General features: G+C 39.6%; 2 protein-coding genes across 3 annotated transcripts; both read right to left on the bottom strand.

Annotated features, from left to right (window-relative positions):
* Positions 1 to 1,779: 1,779 nt before the first annotated feature.
* Positions 1,780 to 4,939, bottom strand: LOC115808135 (mRNA export factor-like). The gene is made up of 11 exons (XM_030769415.1): positions 4,874 to 4,939; positions 4,576 to 4,680; positions 4,331 to 4,423; positions 4,143 to 4,229; positions 3,854 to 3,940; positions 3,546 to 3,617; positions 3,238 to 3,345; positions 3,047 to 3,153; positions 2,747 to 2,822; positions 2,113 to 2,307; positions 1,780 to 1,869 (listed from the first exon to the last, which is right to left on the bottom strand). The coding sequence occupies exons 1-11, from the start codon at positions 4,937 to 4,939 to the stop codon at positions 1,780 to 1,782; spliced, it is 1,086 nt and encodes a 361-aa protein (XP_030625275.1).
* Positions 4,940 to 6,100: 1,161 nt separating this feature from the next.
* Positions 6,101 to 13,705, bottom strand: spo11 (SPO11 initiator of meiotic double stranded breaks). Of its 2 annotated transcripts, none has more exons than XM_030769912.1 (13): positions 13,614 to 13,705; positions 13,346 to 13,459; positions 12,113 to 12,201; positions 11,480 to 11,546; positions 11,144 to 11,252; positions 10,499 to 10,585; positions 9,514 to 9,550; positions 9,296 to 9,405; positions 8,992 to 9,091; positions 8,535 to 8,572; positions 8,093 to 8,169; positions 6,735 to 6,846; positions 6,101 to 6,220 (listed from the first exon to the last, which is right to left on the bottom strand). In XM_030769912.1, exons 1-13 carry the CDS (start codon positions 13,703 to 13,705, stop codon positions 6,101 to 6,103), a joined length of 1,152 nt encoding a protein of 383 aa, XP_030625772.1. The 2 variants fall into 2 exon arrangements, with proteins under 2 accessions (XP_030625772.1, XP_030625771.1); XM_030769911.1 differs by having other exon boundaries at positions 13,602 to 13,705.
* Positions 13,706 to 14,498: the final 793 nt, after the last annotated feature.

A 14,498-nucleotide genomic window follows, 5' to 3' on the forward strand; every position in this document is an offset into this window, starting at 1 on the left:
TGAGAAGGTGGCGATGAAAGAGGGAGAAAAAAGCGTTGAGAGGCTTAGCTAACTCGTCCTGCTTATCCACAAATTTAATCCCATTGTTGTGTTGACAGGACAACAACACTATAAACTCAGAACAATTACTTGCATTATTTCCATATTAATTTGTTTAACCTATACCTACTTACGTTAATTACAACCTCATTTCCCAGTCTACTACACTGAGCCCTACAACTATCCATTCAGTGATCACAGAGAAAATTTAACATACACATAGTATTGTATACGCTAATTACACTTGTATTATTTACATTTGTGTTTCAATCGAGCAGTGTTTTACACTCTTGGGGATCTGTATGACCATGTTCATGCAGAGTGCCGATATAGAGTACTGAATGACCTCTGAGAAGGGGGGGGGGTGTAGAGAAAGAGAGAGAGAGAGAGAGAAGCTGTATTTTTCATGAGGCTGCCTGAGATGTCAGTCAGCACACCCTCTCCACACCAACAATGGTATAACCCACAGACAAGAACAACCCAAGGGTCAGTTAGAGTGTGTTACAATCAATGCCATTCATTCTTCTTTCACTAGGTCAGTTTTTTCTGCTTTACAGTCATGTTTGTTTGACCTCAGTGCCCTGTGGAGTTAGGCAGAGAAATAAGACAAACTGCTTTGCTAGGCCTGACTGTCTTAGGAATGCAGCATTGGGTCACAAATCAAAGTCTCACTTATTATAAACAAGGAAAAAAAAAACAGACGTTTTCTGGGAAATCAAACAGGACACTCCCTTATAGCAGTTCTGAGCATGGTCTCTGAGCAAGTGTGTGTGTGTGTGAGAGAGAGAGACAGAGAGAGAGCATGTATGATATACTCATATACTCATCAGGTCAGTGTTGTTACAGTAGCTGTGATCATTCCTTCCGACCTTCAGCGAGTAAAAGATTAAATTACTCCAACTGGCATCAGAGACTAACCCCCCTTTATTTTTTTTACCTTTTTACCTTGCTTAGTCCTCAAGAGAGAGTGAAGTAAAAGGGTAGAATAAGAGGGACAAAACAAAAATGCAAAACTTCACACCTCAGCTGATAGTATCTGCCTCTGAATCTAGTCATTTTAGAGAAGATGTAGTACTGGAGGGATGGAAAATGAGCGGGGAAAGAGAAACATAACAGCAAGAGACTGACTATGAGAATGAACAGAGTTGGTAAAGGAGAGAGAGGCAGTGCTCCCCCTGATGGACAAAAGTTGTCTCATTTGTCCCTTCCTAACTACTGTCATGAAACAGCTCTCAGGATCACTTATTAACACAACTGTTAAAATAAATCAAAAACAAATCACAATGCAAAGACAAAAACATCTCTTTATTGCATGTTTTGAACATCATACAGCTTTGAACACCAGTGTGTCAGTGAATAACAATATTAATAACAGAAAAAAAAACAATTAGGAAAATTCAACAAGAGACAAAACCATAACAACCCCCAACATTCATATTATTCTCCAGGGAACATCTCATTATGACTTGTGTTTGAGACTGTTCTCTGATTGGTCTTAACAGTGTTTGAGTTCTTCTCTGATTTGTCTGCATACAGACTGCAGTTGTTTCATTGGTTGTGACTGGTTGGGAGGCGCTCTGAAGATTAGATATACTGAGACAAAGAAAGTGTGTATTCCATGGCTTTCTTCAGTGTGTCACCAAGCATCTAAAGATCTGAGAGAGAGAGAACACAAAGTCACCATCATTCTGTTTGTCTACCCTCACAGAGTTGTGGTAACACAGTGCAACAGGTCCACACTCACCATTTCTTGCCTCGTGGTTTGAGTTCCTCATTGGCACAACGGAGGAAGATGTAGTTCTTTTTCTGAGGGTTGTTATACTGATAGCCCTGCAGGTGAACCACAAGGGGTGCTATAGTTATACTGTATATGTGCACACACACACACACACACACACAACATACATGTACACACACACACACACACACAAACACACATACATATATATATATATATATATACACACACACACACAAACACACATACGTATATTTATATGTATGTGCGTGTGTAATTGGGCCAGTTAGAGCCAATCAAATTGGGCAGCCATATGTCAAATCACCATATATTACCTTCGACCAGTCATAACCAGATGCATACGCAAATATGTTGCCAGTGGCACTGAAGCAGCAGGCTGTGATTGGCTGGTCCAGCTGCTCTGATGTCTTCAGTTTGGTGCGAGCATCTTTGTCCCAGAAGCTGAAGCATCCGTCAGAGCCTACGGTGGCCAGGGTCCCATACACTGGATGGAAGGAGATTGCATTAACCTGAATCAGTAAGACCATGAAATTAGTAATTTTACCCAGAGAAGAAGAAGAAAGTCATAGGTGCATTAACTTTGTGGTTAAGACAATAAATTGGTGCATTTACTTGGCCAGTTCAATGATACCTGAATGCTGCCATGTGTGAGGCAGGCATACAGTTGAGTTTACCTGTCAAGACAGGAGTGCCTAATAGGTGCTCTTAATTCAGTGACTCCAAAACAATATTAGGGTGCATCTACCCGCTCAGGTAAAAACACTACATCAGTGCACATCTAATGTCCTCGCAAAAAACACAGGTAAACACAAAATAAAGCTGACATAATTCCATTTCATCCACATATCAAACTGCCTGCTAATTGTTACCAATGATCACTGAGATCAGACCTTCATATCTGGTAAGCACATATATATGTGTATATAAGCATATATAAGTTGTACTTACTGCATATATGTCTTGAGTGCTGGTTGTGGCCAAGTAATTAGATCTGTGACACTTGAAAGTGAAATTGTCCTTTGTTCTAAAAATATGCAAAAAAAAAAATTAAATGCATCTTATCAGTAAATTCTATCTCTATTTTATTCTCTCTCAATAGACCTGAAACATAATGTGGTCCTCTACTCTAACTCATGTGAAGTAACACATGTAGCCTGGTTTGTAACTCTTCTGTTAAAACATTCCCTATCACAGATGAACTGAAATGCAGCTGATGCAGGTACAGTGTTAACAGTGCTGTTCACTCACGGGTTAGAGGTGTTTATGTAGTGAATGGCAACTCGCCCCTCAATGCTTCCCAGTGCAAATCCAGTGGGTTTATTCTGCTTGTCCTTAAAGATGGCCACACAGCGATGCTAAAGACAAAAGAACATAACGGTCTGATGCAGTTTTGATACAGTTCATTACATGCCAGTAAACTTGTAGTTGGAGGCAGTTACTTGGTGTTTCAGTGGAGATTCGATCCTCCTAAATTCAGAGGGTTGGTTCTCTAACTGGTACACTATGAGTCCTCTCTCAGCTGTTGCCACCACAGCCATTGGATAAACCTTCCCAGGTCACAGAGGGTTATCAGCCAATCAGCAATCATGAAAAATACAGCAAATAATCATTAATGATTGTCAGCCGTTTGGAAGGACAACAGTGTTCAATCAGACTTTTAATATTAATATGGAAATACATATTGGAAATGAAATGCTATTTGTTCAAGACAGTAATGTATCAGTAGGAGACATTACTGAACACTCACCACATCAACACAATAGCACCTCTCAGGCAGCTGTAAGGACAGCATGGGATTTGGAGTGCGAGTGTCCCAAAACTACAGAGAGAGAGAGAGAGAGAGAGAGATAGAGAGAAAGGAGAGAAAAAGAGGGAGGCACAGGGTTTTCACCATTATTGCTGTTATTGTTAATATTACCATCCTTATTATTTTTGTTTTGCAGATATGTCCAGTCAGGTACAGCAGATGATCAAATTGCTGTGTTATAGTTATTACAGTTATTCTTAATACAGATTATAGTGCTTTTCTGGTGTTTTTAATAAAGTTACCCTTACCTTTAGGGTTGTGTCCCAACTGCCAGTCATGACACAGCTGTAGTTTGGGGCTTTTATCCAGTGAACAGTTTTAATGGGAGCATCATGCTACAAGACAGTTCAAATATTTAGCGAATACCAGCTGTAAATGAGAACAAAGTATGGAGACAAATCAACAGACACTGAGGCAATACTAATTACTAGAAAAATCCAGGTCGAGTATATGCATGCACGCAAGAACACACACACATATATATGTGCAATCTAAAAACAACCTATCAAAGCTCTCAATTGTCTCCAGGCTAATTACCTGTGCTATCTGCATGCTCTGATTGCTATTCAAATCCCACATTTTGGCAGTTTTATCAGACGATGCTGTGAAGACCTTACTGCCATCCTGAAAGAGAAATTGTATAGCAGTGAGTGCTTTGTGAGTGTAACTAAAGATGCGTGTGTGCTGTAAACAGGAAAAAAAGCAAGAAGAGGAGCAGAAGCTACATCACTCCAGCAGACATCCAGAACTGGGCCATTATGCATCTGCTGGGCCTTGGGAATTGTTTTTCCTGTATCCCGGACTTCCCAACATCGCACCTGCTCAAAACAAAAACAAAACAAAACTAACAAAAGGCCAACAGAGTAAATGAGCAATGGAAAATGGGGATGACCAGTGAAAACAAACATGGGACAAACTGGACATTAAGCAAGAATTTTCAAAGGCAAATTGTTGCTGATTTGATGCTCACATCACTGGCCCAAGATCCTGCAATTAGGAAGTTTCCTTGGACCACTTCAGGACTGAAAGCCAAAGAGCTGATGCTATCATCTGGAGGAGACGACACCTCAATATCCTAAATCAAAAATCAGCCGTCTTCAAACATCTCATTCATCTGCATTAACAGTGTGGCTAACCTCTTCCACTCAAGAAGCATGAAAACTATTAAAAGGACTGAAAAGCTGTTTGGATAGTAGAGTAGAACAGACAGTAAGAAACTGTAAAAACCCGCATAGGGAATAGAACCGAGGATAAGAAACTGGAAATACCTGCATCGGATTTGAGCTATCTTGCGCCTTGCGTCCAAAGCCGGACGTCTTCCCAAACACGCTCATATCTGACCAGAAGAAATGCTGATATCCGAAGATGTTTTTTTTGTTTGTTTGTTTTTATGATTTTTAACATTAATCAAACATTTTAGTTACCTTCGCTAATGAGCGCAATAACACTGACCAAACTGGATTATTTAACTAACGATTAGCTTAGCTACACTGATCTGAATCCATTTTTGCATTTTAGCCTTGACATAAATACTGTTTGTCAAAAACTGACAGACGGAAAGTATCGAATAACTTTTTGTGTACTTTATTATGAGTAAGGGTATACAAAATAAAAATACTTACTTTATATTAGGGACACCTGAAAGAAAACGCTTATCAATTAATTAACTGCAATTAACTACCCTTGCGTCAGGTTAGCTTTGTAGCTCTAGCTAATCTATTTTATAAAAATTTATTGTAACTGTTGTACTGGTTAACGTTTCGCCATTGGCTACACAGATACGAAATCAGCGTAATTTTCATATTACGTAAGAGCAAACGTACTTCTTGCATTTACAACAATTTTACCATATTTATAAGATTGCTTTCAAAGGAAGATGTCGAGTACAGTAATGGTTGAATGCATTTTAAGAAATTACATTATACTTGAGTACAATCATATACTGTATCTATTATTTCCTTTATATTTAAATCGTTGACTTTATTGTTATTTATTTACGGTCCTTTGTACTGACGTTCAACCCCAAATAAACCCCAAAGGTTACACTGCCATTTTGCAGTATTGTAAACTTTTGTAAGCTCACGCGTCAACGGCAAAAGAAACAACATACATGTGTGATAGAAAGGTTCTCCCAAATAAAATAGTGGGCAAATTTATGAGCAAATACCGACAGGAGTTCAGCCTGAATTTAACCCACACAAAGTGACCGGAACTCGTTTTACACGAATCGATAAGGACAAAGAATTGAAAATGAAAGTGAATTATCAATTTATTATAAAACTTCTATACTTATGAAAAACACTTCGAGGTGTGAACACGTTCAAATACGGCAAAAAGTGAACGAAGCCAACAAAGCCAACGACCTTACATTAAGAGACAAGCTGTTCAAAAAACAACCCGTCTTTCCGTTCTTATCATGAAATATGTCGTAAGATTATTTTGAAACACTTGGAGAGTGTAATGCTAGTAATTCCTCAGCAGGGAGCGTCGCTGTTTCATATCCAGCCCCCATAACGCAATTTATTGGGCAAGTAAACCGTAGTGAGAAAATTAGGCGCAACGGATTCCAGAGCCTGGATCTCAGCCTTCCACCCACAATTCCGCAGAATCTCCATCTGCAACACACACACACACACACACACACACACACACACAGACACACCCATAACATAATACGATGCTACCTTCCTCTTACACGATAAATTGACTAGCCTATATCTCACGTGCATAGCGGGACACATGCAGCACGCTCACATTTTTCAGTGGTGTGTCACACCTGTCCACAAACAACACTGCTGAACGAAAAACATTTTTTACAGTTGAACTCTCCTGACAATAATCTTGGCTCATTTCAACCTTACAATATAAACTAGATACACACAACACAGAAATCAAGCCAAAGTCTCTCTCTTTCTCACTCACTCATTTTTTTCTTATAGCAGAGGAAAGGGTACTTAACAGTTGTATGGTGATCCTGCAACATTACCCCTGTAGTTAGATTTATTGTAAATCTGACAGATTATTGAAACCTGTCCAGACCTCTTCAGTCTGTTCTTTTACAAGATTATATGGGGCTCAACAGAGATAGAGCGGTTTGGGATTAGAGCATAGTCCCACTTTGTCTCTCACCTCTTTCTCCCAGGCAGGCTGGCAGGTTACGTAGGGTCTGTTTCTCAGGCTGTTTAATTTCCTTTCGTCTGTCTGTGTGAGGGAGATCAGAGCCTTCTCTGGCACTTTAAGCCTGCAACACAAACCATGTCCATCAAAAGTCTTCTTAAATTTATTACAAAATAACAACCAATTATATGTTAGCATTTACATCAAGGAGTTTACAAAAACAAAACTGTCTCTGTTTCACTGCGTGGGTGAGCTGGCCAGGGTCTTTCCTCGTCTCTCACGTGGCGATGGTCTCCGACCGTCCGTTGCCGCATAGTTGCAGGTAAAGTGAAGCAAGTGGCATTATGTCACTGAGACACTCACACATACAAAGGAACTGTTTTCAAGCCTCACATACTGTGAAGTTACTGTTGTGTGGAGGGCGCACTTCCAAAATCATAGAAAATTTAGGCATTCCAAATTATACCTGACAATTATGTGTTTTAGTCTTACAACAAATAGATTAATGAGCAACATAAAACAGTACTAATAGTGACAAACTTGATCAACCAACATCTACAACAGCTGTGGCTACCACTTGTGAATACCATACAAAAATCTTGTGTTGACTGACTGTTTTATCTACATACTGCTTTCTCACCTACTGGATACAGCATGCTCCTATCTCCTACAAATGTTAACTTCATTCATTCATTTTCTAAGCTGCTTATCCTAATTAGTGTCACGTGGCGTGCTGGAGCCTATCCCAACACTCATTGGGCAAAAGGTGGGGAAACACATTGGACAGGTTGCCAGTCCATCGCAGATGTTAACATCAGTGCTGACCAAAACTATTACTGAAGATCCCAGAGACCAACATATACAAGAAGGACTGTTACCATTAATACCTACAATCAACATACAAATGTTAGATATAACAGTTAATAAAAATCTTGACAAATATTGAATATAACAAAACATTTTAAATATTTCACAGTCGTCATGCATGTTTTGAAACAGCTGTGGCGATAAGAAGGGCCATCATGGCCTTGAACGAGACACTTGACCCTGTAACCTAAATACAGCAGCCTTAAAATGCCTGGGTCAGCATTAAGTAAAGGTTAAAACACTCATACTGCTCTCTTAGTGGACTGTGAGTTCACTCATAAGTGGTAGTAATGTCAGTAAACAGTTTTTTTTTTCCCAGCTATTTTGTTCCCAATTCTCTTGTTTTATTCCATCTTGCTTAGTTTTGATGTTATTGCATTTTTTTTCTTTTTAAATCCAAACCTAACCAAAAGAAAAAGCTCCAGAAAGACAGAACTGCTGGAAGGCATGAGAGGTTGACATAAAAGATGAAAGCAACAGAGTGAAGGGTAGCGCATCCTCACCTCTGGATGTCAGAGGGCAGCAGGCCTAGCCACAACAAACTGGGGACAGCCAGACTCTGTGCCTCAAAGGCCATGGACTAAGCACGAGGAACACACACATACACAGACAGACAAACACAAACACTGCCATCCACAAGTCTAATGACTAATATGAACAAAGAGCCTCAAGCCATGGGCAAATCCAAAAATGAAAACATCCATTTGTATTATACACAATGATAATAATTAACATACACTGGGACTTAAATGGTTGAGACACTCCCGTGTAAGCTGTATTATGTGCACACATGTATAATAAACACACACTTTTTTGGAAAGTTCTGGAGTTTTTCATTTGTTGTCTCCTTTTTTCCCTTACAGAGAGGACAATAATGAAATATTCCCACAGCTAAGACATAACACAGATCTCACTGGATAAAGCACAGACAAACAGACAACTCACCACGGATCCATACTTGTAGATACACATGATTTCAATGCCTAGGAAAGAAAGCAAGAAAAGGAGCAAAAAAATAAGACATTAAGCAGTTGGCCCCATGCTCTGGCAATTATCGTTGAAAAAGTCTCAATTTGGCAGGGAACAAAATGTGGCATGACACACGCGAAAGGGGGAGAGTCATTGAGACCGACAGTGTCACAGAAAGCAGAGGCCATTATTTAGGGCTGGCTAACGTTAGCACTAATGCTAACCATTCACACACATCAGACATTATAATGTCACCCAGTAGGAGGCTGAACAAATTATCCAGCATGAGAAAATGTGAGAATACTTAAAACTAGTAAGGTTTCAATCTGTGAATACCTTTTTTAACCTGTGGAAAAACCATTAGAGTGTGTTGAAAGAGACAATCTGATCCAGAGTGTTTGCTCTATGTGTGTGTGTGTGTGTGTAGACGTACCGTGTGGGTCAGCATCTACCAGGGCAAAGGTCGGGATGTGAAGGGTGTCCCACAGTTTCCTCACCATTAATCTACTATTGACGTCTGGAACTCCCTTACCCTTCAGCACAAACACACACAGACAAACACACGCAAGCACGCACACACACTCCTTACATGTATACATACATGTCACTGAATATATACACATGCACATGTTCAAATACTCAAACATTGTCCCTCTTCCTCTGTCTTTCTCATTCATTGTCTCTTTCTTTGACACACACATTGTTAAAATGTACTGCAGTGACCTAGGCTCTCTTACGGTTATGATAATGCATGGGAACAGTTTGGTGGTAAAATTGTCATCCAAAAGCCTCTGGAAAGTGGCATCCTTCTCGACCACTAGGACAAACTTAGCAGAGGACACAATATCTGAGAGCCATTAAAGAATGAAACTGGGAGAGAGAACTGCATAGAGCACTGGGTTTCACTGTATGTCTGTATACTGTAAGTTTAATAATACTAGACAATAAAGGATACTCTTAATTCCACTGACATTAGATGAGACAGACACAGCCTGGGGAGAGATTCATGGTTTAATCTACCAGTACCAATATTCATTATGTTTGTTAACTGTTGTTTTCACTTTGAATTTGAGTGAAATAGCTTAATGAATAAGCTAGTGAGTGAGTGAGTAAATGAAATAAGAAGCAAATAAACAAATATCTGACCAAAGTAATGAATAAATGAACAAATGAGCTGTCCTATTACTCACTATAAATTTAATCACTGATCAATTTGAGCAATCAGCTGAAAGCAGAGCAATAATTCAAATGCTACAATAAGGCACTTAATGGGTGTTTTTCTTTGGTTGTTAACCCAACGATGCAGGCAATTAGTCTTGTGGGTTTAAACCATAGACTGGAGCTACAAAGAGAGAGAGCGAGAGTGAGAGTATGAGGTCATTTTTTGTTTCAGACTGAGGCTGTTTTGTTTTGTTGTGTCACTAATGGGAGAGAGCTTTTGGCTGTAATGACTTAATGACCTCATCACAGAGACACTAAGTGTACTAAATGTTAGACAAACATATGGAGAACGCTGGGCAGTGAATTCCGGTGCATCCAGAAACTGAGTGCTGAGACGCTTGCAGGACTGTTTGTGATATGGACCTACACAAAGAGCCGAGGCTACTAGACAATACGCAGATGTCTTTACTGAGGCGAGTGCAAAGGTTGCGCAGCATTGTGTAGGTGTCGTAAAAACGGTGCAAGGTTATTTCACATGGTATACTGCCCTGGCTGTGTGTGAAATGTTATGGAGTTGCTCAGAAAGTGATTTCAGTGCAATTGTGAATTCCTGCACTGAACACCTGAAATTGCTACAATTGTTCACACATGGCCACATTTTTCAACACTCTCATAAATGCATTTACTCTAGTGAGTGTAAACTGTAAAAACACTCAAAAGTTTTCTTCTTCTGCAATCCACCCTTAATTTAACACAAGACAATTTGCTGTATAACTCACAGTGGAGTTAGAAATGCAGTCAACTCTGGTACCATCTTCCTCCAAGTAACACAGATCACCTGAGATAAATCCTTTGGAAGTAGCAAGCTATAAAACATCAAGAAGCATAAACATACATACACACACGGGCAAGCATCAAGAAACACACACACACAACATACATATACGCATCAACATGCAGGTTCAGACTGCCATATGTGAGTACAAAGATCCTCTAAACTCAAATGACAGCATGAGAGAAAATGTTAACATACTTTGATCATTTAATCACTAAAAGAACCCATTATTTTCAAACTATATTAAAAACAGACACGGAAAACACAGGTGTTTCCTTCAGGAATAACAGGGCAGAACTGCAACAGCTACATCAGTCATAATAAAGTAGATCAAACCATATCTCACCACAGCTAAGCATGTTTCTACTTAATGTAAGGAAACAGAAAGAGCACCCTCCCTTCTTGTGAGCGCATGTGTATTTGTGTGTGTGTGTGTGTGTGTCAGAGAAAGACAGAGAGAGAGAGTAAGAGAGAGAAGGGAAGGGAGAGAGGAAGTGTGTGTTAGTGTGGAAGTTTCTCTCTCTCTCTCTCTCTGTTTTGGTGACTGAAGTAGAAATATGTTGACATATGTGTGGCACTGCTCACATACCACATGCAGGCTCCTGCGGGGGACTTGAAGCATACATGAAATATCGTCAACAACAGAGTCTACCAATTGCTGGGATCCATATAACTGTGGATCATTATAATAGATATCCCTATGGAAACAGAGGACCACATATAAAAGTTTACACATATAAAACTGAAAAAAAATCACAGTCTAGACAGTAAAAGTCTGAACCTGTAAGACCTTTCCACTTATCAGAAAATCTACTCCACACTCATATAATTACGAAAGAGTAAAGCAGACAGATATTTTTCATGAGTTGTTTACTGTGGGTATGGAAACTGACGTAAACATCTTTTTTTTTTAGAAAACTCGTACCTTTTGGTGGCATATGAGTCACTCTGGATGAGTTTGTAAACAGTTGACATGACCTTAAGAATAAGCGCTGCAATCAAAACAAAAATTGTTATTGTTAGCTTAAAATCAAGTGCAGCCATTCTTTCTGTCTGCCAGCCATCTTTAAAACAATTCATAACAATCATCCACAACTGAATCATAGCTCTGTTACATTTCTTCCACTGATACGAAATGCTGCTGCTATCCTGTACAGTGCAAGCGAGCAACAATCGTTGTTCACAAAAATAAGCTGGCATTTCCATAATTCTAGCAAAAAATCAAGAAGACAGATCTTGAAAAGAGACAGGGAAAAGAAATTCTTATTCTAAAAATATTACATTCCTAATGAATAAAAAACACCACTTTCTTTTTTTCCCCCTAAGAACCAAAACTGTTACTGCATCTCTGAAATAGAAGTAATGACTCATCTAATTATTCATCATAATTCATTTAACTTCGAACTCCATGTTTAGCCCAACTTTGCAGGTAAAACAAAAAACCAACAAAAAAAGAGGTTATTCCGATGTTTAGGAACAAATGGTCTCCCATAATAGCTACATGATGTGTGTGTGTGTGTATATGATATTAGGTAAATGTAAGTTCGTAGTTCCTCACCAAAGCGTCTAGCTGAGGAAGGGCAGTCACTGCGGAGTGTGGTCACACACACGTTAGGTTTCATTAGCAATCCAATGTTCCTGTCAAATCTATATGTTAAACCACAAAGTAAAACAGAGAAATAGAAGCATGGGACATGAGTTTTGGAACTGAGAAGAATTACAGCATCGAGAAAAAAAAAGAATGTAAACAGAGATATTGTACAGAAAATTGTTTAAATTACCCATTTCAATAAACGTCTTCAATTTAATAATCAGCAATACTTTTGCTACACCGATGTGAGAACCTGTCGATCAGCAAGTGAATGACTGCCAATGTAACACAAAGCTGTCACTCACTCTCTGCTCTTTCATTTTGTGAAAATGCCCTCTCCCAGGTTTATGGGACCCCTAAAACTACTTTCACATTTTCTCTGTGAAGCTCTCTCTCTCTCTCTTTCTCACTCGTTCTCACACTTGCTCTCTCTGGGGTGTTCCAGTGCTGGAAGGGCCCAGTGTAAAGGTGTGCTAAGCCTTTAGCAGCACTGACAAACATCTGACTAGACATGAGCCTTTTGTACTTCCCATGAGGTCTTTACAGAGTGTGCACATTAAAGGCCTTGACACAGGGCCAGATTTGTGTGTGTGTGTGTGTGTGCCTAAAGCAGAGAGAGAGAGAGAGAGAGAGAGAGAGAGAGAGAGAGAGAGAGAGAGAGAGAGAGAGAGAGAGAGCGAGCACAGTTGGTGTGTTTTAATCCTTTCAAGAAATGACACCTATTTAGAGTCAGGAAGTTATTCCAGCTCCAGGGATCAAAGTTCGAGGCTTAAGGTGATACTAGCAAAGTATCTTTTTTTATTTATTTATTTCATTCATTCATTCATTTTTTTAAAAAATTCCTCTAGTGTAAGAAAGCACCCCCCCCCCCCCCCCCCCCCCCCACCAAAAAGAAGGAAGACACAATTAAGACCACTTTTTCTTCTACATTAAAACACACAGGAAATTGTATATTTCGAAGGATCTGCCGTAAATTGTAACTTTGGTCTGTTGTGCTCTGTTTACGACATGCGTGCTTATTTAAGATTTCTCATTGTTTATTTACATCGTATAAGTAAACCATTTGAGTTTGTATGGACTTGTTTAGGTTTCAGAGGTCAAAACGTTGGAGAGCAGGCTAACAAGAAATAAGCAACCACCCACTGCGGCGAAAAGTAACAGGGAAATGTTATGTTGGGTTGTTTGGTTAACATGGCTTACATCACGTTGGCCCAACTAGAGCGGTTCTGCAAGACCAACACCGGCGTCTCCTCCTTCGATAAACGAACGACCACCTCCAGCATAACCTTTTCAATGCGCTGTAAAACATCCTGGCTTGAAATACCAAAAGAAGCCATTTTGGAAGGCAGATAAAGATTAGAAACAACAGAAGAGGACCACACATTGGGGACATGACAAATTATGTCTTCAAAATTCAATTAAAGTAAATTAAAAATACGGTAACCACAGACCATACCTTCTGATGAACTCTCCGTAGTGCGCCAAGGAATTCACAAGTGGTGGGAGATTTTGCAACAGCTCGTCTCTCAACTTGTCTACTTCGTCAAACTGCTCAGACATGTTCTCAGTGAAATATAGAAGTTAATGACTCAGCGGTCTCGTTTGTAATTGTTACAAATGGTGTGCAACCATGGCGATTATTTCAGCTCTCATCTATAACGTATGAGCGTGGTAGCACAACTTGGTAAGCAAATAGTTAGCGAACCATGTATATGACCTAACCAAGGGCCGTAGCAAACCGACAGGAGACACAAATTTAACGCTTGTTGAAGCCGGCGGTAAAAAGAGTTGTGAATAAAAGCATTACTGACATTACCATAATACCGCCTTTATATATATACCCGATATTTCGCTAACATACATTCGTTAGGTACCTATTATTTTATCAGCTCGCAAATTCAGCTACAGGTCATGTCAGCAAAGCTGGCGAGAAAGGAGAATGAAAGTTGTTGATGCAAATATCCCGGTAACTAAAATGCCGCTGATTTGCTAGATTTGTTCTCAGACTCCTGGAGGAACGTATTCTGTGAGTTGACATTCGGACAGGGATGGCGCGCGAGACCAACGACTTTCATGAGTTGTGGTTGTGTATGGCCTTGAGTAACCACATCAGTTCAAATTATTTTGGACGTAACAGAGGAATTACTCTTCCTGGTAAAATACTTCTTAAGAGACGTAAAAGAATAGGCTTCTCTGGTATACATGGGTTAGTCGTCATGATAGCTAGGCTAGTAAATGCTGTGCACAGGTGACGTGTACGTGAATAAACTGTCTCACAGGGACGGGCGTCATATTGAGCGCATCATTGAATCTGGGATACATAAGTTTTCACATTTTACAGAAGTTGTACACA

The sequence above is a fragment of the Chanos chanos genome, chromosome 3 (genome assembly GCF_902362185.1).
Source record: "Chanos chanos chromosome 3, fChaCha1.1, whole genome shotgun sequence".
Taxonomy (NCBI): Eukaryota; Metazoa; Chordata; class Actinopteri; order Gonorynchiformes; family Chanidae; genus Chanos; species Chanos chanos.

Excerpts from the sequence above, each read along its gene's own strand:
- LOC115808135 (XM_030769415.1), bottom strand. The coding sequence starts at position 4,939 with ATGAGCGTGTTTGGGAAGACGTCCGGCTTTGGACGCAAGGCGCAAGAT. Across the intron at positions 2,823-3,046 it reads TACATAAACACCTCTAACCC|AACAAAGGACAATTTCACTT; the intron begins GTGAGTGAACAG and ends GCATATTTTTAG. Across the intron at positions 2,308-2,746 it reads GCACTCAAGACATATATGCA|GTTAATGCAATCTCCTTCCA; the intron begins GTAAGTACAACT and ends TTACTGATTCAG.
- spo11 (XM_030769911.1), bottom strand. The coding sequence starts at position 13,705 with ATGTCTGAGCAGTTTGACGAAGTAGACAAGTTGAGAGACGAGCTGTTG. Across the intron at positions 9,406-9,513 it reads TAATGTCAGTGGAATTAAGA|ATATTGTGTCCTCTGCTAAG; the intron begins GTATCCTTTATT and ends AATGGCTCTCAG. Across the intron at positions 6,221-6,734 it reads AGCCTGCCTGGGAGAAAGAG|ATGGAGATTCTGCGGAATTG; the intron begins GTGAGAGACAAA and ends TGTGTGTTGCAG.